Consider the following 8146-nt stretch of genomic DNA (forward strand, 5'->3'; position numbering starts at 1 on the left):
GTAGTAGTAGTAGTAGTAGTAGTAGTAGTAGTAGTAGTAGTAGTAGTAGTAGTAGTAGTAGTAGTAGTAGTAGTAGTAGTAGTAGTAGTAGTAGTAGTAGTAGTAGTAGTAGTAGTAGTAGTAGTAGTAGTAGTAGTAGTAGTAGTAGTAGTAGTAGTAGTAGTAGTAGTAGTAGTAGTAGTAGTAGTAGTAGTAGTAGTAGTAGTAGTAGTAGTAGTAGTAGTAGTAGTAGTAGTAGTAGTAGTAGTAGTAGTAGTAGTAGTAGTAGTAGTAGTAGTAGTAGTAGTAGTAGTAGTAGTAGTAGTAGTAGTAGTAGTAGTAGTAGTAGTAGTAGTAGTAGTAGTAGTAGTAGTAGTAGTAGTAGTAGTAGTAGTAGTAGTAGTAGTAGTAGTAGTAGTAGTAGTAGTAGTAGTAGTAGTAGTAGTAGTAGTAGTAGTAGTAGTAGTAGTAGTAGTAGTAGTAGTAGTAGTAGTAGTAGTAGTAGTAGTAGTAGTAGTAGTAGTAGTAGTAGTAGTAGTAGTAGTAGTAGTAGTAGTAGTAGTAGTAGTAGTAGTAGTAGTAGTAGTAGTAGTAGTAGTAGTAGTAGTAGTAGTAGTAGTAGTAGTAGTAGTAGTAGTAGTAGTAGTAGTAGTAGTAGTAGTAGTAGTAGTAGTAGTAGTAGTAGTAGTAGTAGTAGTAGTAGTAGTAGTAGTAGTAGTAGTAGTAGTAGTAGTAGTAGTAGTAGTAGTAGTAGTAGTAGTAGTAGTAGTAGTAGTAGTAGTAGTAGTAGTAGTAGTAGTAGTAGTAGTAGTAGTAGTAGTAGTAGTAGTAGTAGTAGTAGTAGTAGTAGTAGTAGTAGTAGTAATAGCAGTAGTAGTAGCAATAGCAGTAGTAGTAAAGTAGTAAGGATAGTAGTAGTAGTAGTAGTAGTATAGGAAGAAGTTATTATCATTAATATCATCACAATTATTCTTTTTGTCATTAATATCATTATCATTTTCATCATCACCATCATTAAAGCTACCGTCATTATTAGTGTTTCTACCATTATAGTTATTTGCGCAGATCGAGTTCATTTCCGTCACTCTTATCGCTTCTCGCTACCTTGCAGAAGCCAATCGACCTACACACGTGCCCCGCGGTTTTTCAAGGAGAGAGCTCGGCTGTGGAGGGAAGGATGTCGACGACGATATCATTCACTTTTGCCTTAGTGCTAGCACTAGCGGCCCTCATGCTGACGATCAACATCAAGAAGCTGAAGCAGTCAGCGCTGGAACAGAGTGAGGCTGCCCAAAGGAGCCTGTCGGAAGGGTGAGGATATGTGTCTGTCTGTATCTGACGTCTCTCACTTATTGTAACTTTCTTCTCTTCACACACATACACACACACACACACACACACACACACACACACACACACACACACACACAACCAGTGGTCTTTTTCCTCAATAATCATTTATTTACTCTAAGCAGCTCTCTCTCTCTCTCTCTCTCTCTCTCTCTCTCTCTCTCTCTCTCTCTCTCTCTCTCTCTCTCTCTCTCTCTCTCTCTCTCTCCTTCCATAACTGTATCATCAGTGCATTGAGGTACATTAACAAGTATTGGCTGCTTCTGAAGGTGAAACCATTCATCGTAATGTGTTGAGCATATAAAACACATTAACCACGCTTAGCTACCTTCATGCATTGCTATCGTACGTGACACATTAGACGCAGAGCATTTGGACATTAGTTGATCCTCCTGATATAGTCATGGAAATTACTAGCATCCTATAATACCAAGAGGTTCCGCTTACTTTACAGGGAGCGAAAACTGTCTGCCTGTAAGAAAAGCCTGGACGATTCTAAAATCCACATATCAAACACCGAGACACAGATGGCAGAGGTGAGTACCCTTCCTCTCTGAGTTCCTTCATCAAGCCTTATATAACGTGTGTGGGTTATAAGACCCTCAGCCCCTGTCGTTGTTCTCCCGCTTGGTTCTCGTGTTCCCACGTCCACATGTCCTTCACTTTGCCCTTCGTCAGACTCTTCCTCACGCGTGTGAGGAGTCTGGATTCATTAGGCTTAGGAATGGACTTCCTTTTTTTTACCTTTCATTTTTACATTCAGTAGACTTTCGATATCACTTTCCATTTTTAAGCAATGTTTTTTCCTGAAGAATTCATTTTTTCAGTTATCTTTTTTATAACTATTCTTTTTAAGAAATATACATCTGCTGGCAAGTGACGCTATCTTTCACTTCAACATTACTTACCATTACAGCTGAGCCTCTCTCTCTCTCTCTCTCTCTCTCTCTCTCTCTCTCTCTCTCTCTCTCTCTCTCTCTCTCTCTCTCTCTCTCTCTCTCTCTCTCATTCATTCATTCCTCTACATCTTCTGCAGGAGATCAAGAAGACCCAGGCTGCGCTAAATGAGGTGCGGGCGGCCAAGGAAGAGATGGAAAAGAACAAGGTGAGTTGAGCCCGTACGGTCTCATTATGATCCCGCTGGCTGTGGTAGGAAGGTCAGGATTCACCAAAAGCATGAGGTATTTGCGTTCCCTGTCTGTCGTGACTGCACACACGGAACGTTTATCTTCAGCACAGGGACCAACTGCCTCACGGCACCTTAGCCGCCGTTGGTGGTAGGAATCTCCTGCACTGTCGTAAGGCCGTGATAAAAGGATGATTTAGTGTTTTGTAGGAATTATAGAAATTACAATTATAAATCGCTCTATGGTTATGCCCAGGATATAGAACAATCGTTAGCTTTACACAGCACAAACCAGTGAGTTAATATGCCATATGCACAAAACATAGAACTCAGTCTCAGTTTGCTAGTTGTCCTCAACAAACAGAATTTGATTTGAAATGAAAAATATCACGACGAAATGCCTTTTTCATCGTATCATAAAAACGCAAAACAACAGATCACTTTATCATAGGCCAATAGATAAATTTATACACAGCACAGAATAACAGACCACTTTACCGTTACAGTATAGAACAAGAGATAACTTTACCCTCATAGCACAAAACAACTTTTCATGTCTGTGTTGAGAATGTAATATTTTTGAGTTCTGTGTAGTGTGTGTGTTTACTGTTTAGTTTTTGATGTGTAGGACTGATGGTTTTGCGTGTCTGATGTTCAGTGTGTAGAGTTAACTGTTTTTGGTGTCTTATGTTTAACATTTAGTGTTTATTCATACTTATAATGTTTACAACACACAGCACTGCCGTTTATAACATAGTATTCGTGTTTAAATCCACAAGATCACACAAACGACAAGAGCAACTGTTGTAAATGGCCCTTCACAAAGGAAGATATGTGCTAAGGAAGCACAAATGAAATATAGAACCTTCCAAATGCCATAGTCTCTATATTCTGTTTCTATGACCTGAAGTGAAGATATCTTGCAGCCTGACGACAGTTAGTTCTTTAAATCGTAAGCGAAATCATGAATAACAAAAAGATGTTTGGATATCACAGAAAATCGTGGTGGATATAAAACAGATTTGTAATTTGAAGAGAGAGCATTCAAGTCTCAGTCTAATGAGATATGCTAGATTAAAAAAATTAAGGTATCGTAAACGGTTGAAGTAATGCTTGAAATAAGTTATGAACGCTGTTATGATAAACTGCACCAGTCTGTTTACAGATGAGGCAACGGAGAGATGTTTTAGGTTCTTGATACACCCAACAGACCTCAAATTGACATATGCCACAACTCACAGAAACATTTACACACGGTATGGCAGCTTAGAGTTGCTTCCAAGTGACAGAGGTTTCGAAACTATAAATTGTTGTTTTTCAGGGGAAAGACAAGGAGTTAGCTGATCTGAAGGGGCAGCTCCAGCAATCACAACAGCAGGAACAACATCTGCAAATGCAGTTGAAAGAAGCTCAGGATGCCTTGGCGAAAATTACCAAAGAGGATGAGGAAAGGAAAGCGAAAGAAGCTGCTGAAAAAGCTAAAGAAGAGGCAGCTAAAGCAGAAGCAGCCAAAGCAGAAGCAGCTAAGGCAGAAGCAGCCAAAGCAGAAGCAGCTAAGGCAGAAGCAGCCAAAGCAGAAGCAGCTAAGGCAGAAGCAGCCAAAGCAGAAGCAGCCAAGGCACAGCCAGCTAATGCAGGCTAGGCTGCAATAGCTGAATCACGACACAAAATGTCTACCAATAGATAAACCACGAACTCTTTTTCAGAAACTATTCAAATATGGAATGAGAAATAATACTTTTTAGGACTTTGGCACAAAGAAAAACAAACACATAGAGGTTCGAAAGTGCGATGAGTCTGGGAGTTTTTCGTATCTACAGCTCATTGAACACTGCGATACTAAGTTCGACCTTTACGACATTTAAGTATGATGACCTCATAAGGCCATTTATTCCTAAGGGGTGTATTAGTCGTTTTAAAAGATTCGTGCCGTCGTGTTCAATGGCAAAACCATTGTGTTCAAGGGTTCGTACCGTCGCTTTCAAATAGTTCATGCAAGTTAAGATACCCCTGACAGAACGTCAGGTGTAATTCCTCCCATGATGGCGTCTTTCACCTGGTGTGTCAGCCAAACCTAAGGATCCTTGTCAGTTGTGCTCCATCATTATACAATTCATTGGACATCGATAGAATGGTAGACATTTATGCAGTGTTGCTTGTGAATGTCGCAGGTTGAGTTAGTGTTTGGAATACAAAGGAGCGATCGCTATACCTATTCATGAAAGTGTAAATTGTGTGTCTGTTTAATGAAAAATTGACGAAGTTATTCTATTGGTTCTCGATACGCTTAACAAATCCTATACAGACTTAAGTCACAGCTCACAGAAACACAACTCATAGTATTCATTCAGTAACGTCACCAGTCTTAGAAGCACTTAACAGAACCGTCATACGGACATGTATCAGAGCTCAAAGAAACATGTACACGTGGTGTGGCATCTTTGGGTAGCTCTCAAGTGACAGAGAGTTTTGAAAGTATAAGTTGTTGTTCTTTTCCAGGATAAAGATAAGGAGATAGAAACTGTGAAGGCGCAGCTCCAGCAGTCACAAGAACAGGAGAAACAAATAAGGAATAAGTTGAAAGAAACTGAGGATGCCTTGACAAAACTTTCTCAAGGAGCCTAGCCATGGAAGCAAAACATGATGAAAAAAAAAACCCTAACTAGTGCGTACTAGGCTCCAAATACACCTGCTACAAGACATTATTAACATTGTGCTACCGAAGGAGCTGAATTGCGATACATGATAATACTACCACCAGTCCGAATTCTTCATTATCAACTCTCTAAAACGAGAGAAACAACGCCTTCAGCCTTCAGCACCGACAGAAGAAAACATACGCTTTTCCCGTTCAGCAACAGGAATGATTTCAGGACTTTCTTTTCTCTTTATGTTCATAACTCTTTGACCAAAAGGATACTGTCCTAAGAGCTCGAAGGTATGACTTCTTAGGTACGATGGCCTGATCTTGAGGGGAAGATTAAAAAAAAAAAAAACGACATTGTTCCCAAGTGATGTATCCTCGAGCTAAATGTTCGAACCATCGAGTTCACTGGCCGCATCATCTTGCTGGAGGATCGTACCATCGTGCTCAAGTGCTTCGTGCTGGCATAATGTCAGGTGTAGCATCATGGATAAGAAAGCCCCTCCTCTCCTCCCGTGCTGACGTCCTTAGCATCTAAGTTCCACCCGGAGCGTTAGCCAAGCTTGAGGATCCTTGTCAAATGTGTTGAATCATCATACAGTGTATCTAACATTCATACAGTGAGTTAGACATACAGTGTAGCGTGTAGCCGATTTGGCTCACCAATCATTCTACAAAAGACGTGCGTTCTTTTTTTGTGTAATAGTAATTCAACGTTTTCTTTGCCTGTGCGTGTGTATTTATATATGGATATGAAACTGTGACTGTGTTGAGCTTTTCACCTGAGGTTCTTTATGTACTTTGATAGCTAGTTCTTTAGTTTCCAGACAACCCGTCTAGCCATTAAATCTTCAATGTTTGGCCTTTATTTTCACTCTACTACTTTAAGAAAATACATTTAATGTGATCCGCAGGGAGGTGCAGCTCGCGACATAGGATATTAATATGGAAGATGAAATACCATAGATCACCTTGTATTAGAGAACAGAAACAAATTAACACATTGTAACTGTCGATGATTAACATTGCTAAAAAAAAAACTTAGGTGCACTGAATCACTAGTACACCCGATCTATGCAGAGCTCACTTCCCTGTGGAATGTAGGAGGAATGTAAGTTGTTATAAATAAAGTAATTAAAGATATATTACCTTATTAACAGTTAGTGGGAATTTCGTTATTGAATTACGGGCTCAGAGTTTTCTGCATTTTAGTCGTGTCGTTTCTCACGTTTAAGGTCTCTCTCTCTCTCTCTCTCTCTCTCTCTCTCTCTCTCTCTCTCTCTCTCTCTCTCTCTCTCTCTCTCTCTCTCTGTCAACAACCAACACCACCTCAGTCTCTCCTCAGCAACACTACCTCACTCCTCTTCCACCTCCAACAAACATCGTCTTCCTCCTCCACCAATCCCATCTTAGCCAACCCCCCCCCCAACCCATCCCTCTTACCCAACCTCTACCACCAACACCACGTCAACTTAACCTCTCACCCCTTCATCCCCTTTTCTCACCTACCCATTTCAACCATGCACTTCCCAACACCATTTTAACCTCGACTCCCGAACAACTCCTATTCAAACCTCCTCCCCCCATACAATATATAGGAACACTATCTCAACCAGCCATTCAACAGCTCCTTCTCAACCTATCACTCAACAGTCGTCATAACTCGACAACACCCACTCTTTTCTCCCCACACCAATCCACCACTGTGTAGTAATTTTACCTGTGAAAGAAATAACAGATTAGTTTTTTTCTAAAGGTCCATATTGTAAAGAAACTTCATCCTTAGAAAATTATTGTAAATGCCCCCAAAGTACTTCGTATTTATTATATATCCGATAAATGTCACTGTATTAGAAACTGTAATTTTTCTTATATGCTGACTGAGACTCGATAGACTGTAATGTAATTAAGGTAAAATATTAGCTCATAATTCTGTCTTCAGAAAATGGAATTATTACAGTCATTTTCTTACTGACAAATTCATGCATACTATAATCAGAAATAGAACATCAATATATTGATACTCATACGAAGTGGAAGGGGACGGGAAATCAACAGCCACAACTGCCCACTAAGTGCAAGGCACCAAATGAATTCCAGTCTTTTCTTTCCACAGTACTTCATTTTATCCCAGTTTTCCTCGTCCTCTCTAAACAGCTCCAGCCTTCGCCAGTAATCTTCCATCTTAGAGTCTCTAAAAAAAAAAAAAAATCAGTCAACAGCAAGTAATAAGTTCCTCCAGTTACATTTCAGCCAAAAGCAAGCGTGTTATTCACTCGTGCACCGGTCAAATTGCAGTGGAGCAAAATAAGTATCGATGCGAGTCCACGGGCACCACCCAATGGGAAGGATGGGGGTTTCAGACCAATGGCAGGGGGATGGGGGGAGCCAGGCCTGTGTTGGTGCAGGGTGAGGAAGGCATGTGTTGGTGTGGGGCTAGGCCAGGCCTGTTTTGGTGCGGGGTGAGGAAGGCCTGCGTTAGTGTGGGGTGAGGAAGGTCTGTGTTGGTGTGGGGCTAGGCCAGGCCTGTGTGGTGGTGGGTTCCCGGAACAATAGCGTCTTGCTATTGTTCCTGCAAGCTGTTCTTTGCCGACGACCTCGCGGTACCGGAAGGCCCGGTTGTGGCTGACTGTAGCCCATCAGTGAGGTAATTTGGTAGTAATTTCCACTAAGCGTTATTTGAGATTTATGGGTCATGTCTAACTACGTATTTTGTCAATGGTGAGAGTCATTCTCACAGAGGGAGTAAACAAAAAGTTGCCACGCCCCTTGACATATCGTACTTAAGGGTCGTTCCATTGTCGGGGTGTAATATGCTTACGTGAAGTCGTGGTAAGTGTAATAATATTGGAAGACGCTTATAGTGAGTCGGTGCTGCGCAGTTCAGTCACGTCGCTTGCTGGACCCGGAGGAGACGAGGTGATGAGCGTAGGGTAGAGGGGGTTTTGTTGACGTGTGTTACCCTGTGTGCCCGCCCCTCGCGCAGTCGTGGTCGGTTGCTCTTCTCACCCTATTGACAGTGCGTGCCTACTCCTCCTCCCTATCAG

The 8146-nt window shown here is 41.3% G+C and overlaps 1 protein-coding gene across 2 annotated transcripts in view; it reads left to right on the plus strand.

Moving 5' to 3' along the window:
• LOC139755651 (uncharacterized) overlaps positions 1-6240 on the plus strand; it is a 12918-nt gene extending 6678 nt beyond the window's left edge. For both annotated transcript variants that reach the window (XM_071674272.1, XM_071674273.1), the window contains exons 2-5: positions 1091-1290; positions 1784-1865; positions 2366-2434; positions 3777-6240. In XM_071674272.1, the coding sequence (XP_071530373.1) occupies positions 1091-1290; positions 1784-1865; positions 2366-2434; positions 3777-4097 (672 nt within the window). In that variant the 3' untranslated portion in view covers positions 4098-6240. The remainder of the gene's footprint in view (positions 1-1090; positions 1291-1783; positions 1866-2365; positions 2435-3776) is intronic.
• Positions 6241-8146: the final 1906 nt, after the last annotated feature.

The sequence above is a fragment of the Panulirus ornatus genome, chromosome 19 (assembly GCF_036320965.1).
Source record: "Panulirus ornatus isolate Po-2019 chromosome 19, ASM3632096v1, whole genome shotgun sequence".
Taxonomy (NCBI): Eukaryota; Metazoa; Arthropoda; class Malacostraca; order Decapoda; family Palinuridae; genus Panulirus; species Panulirus ornatus.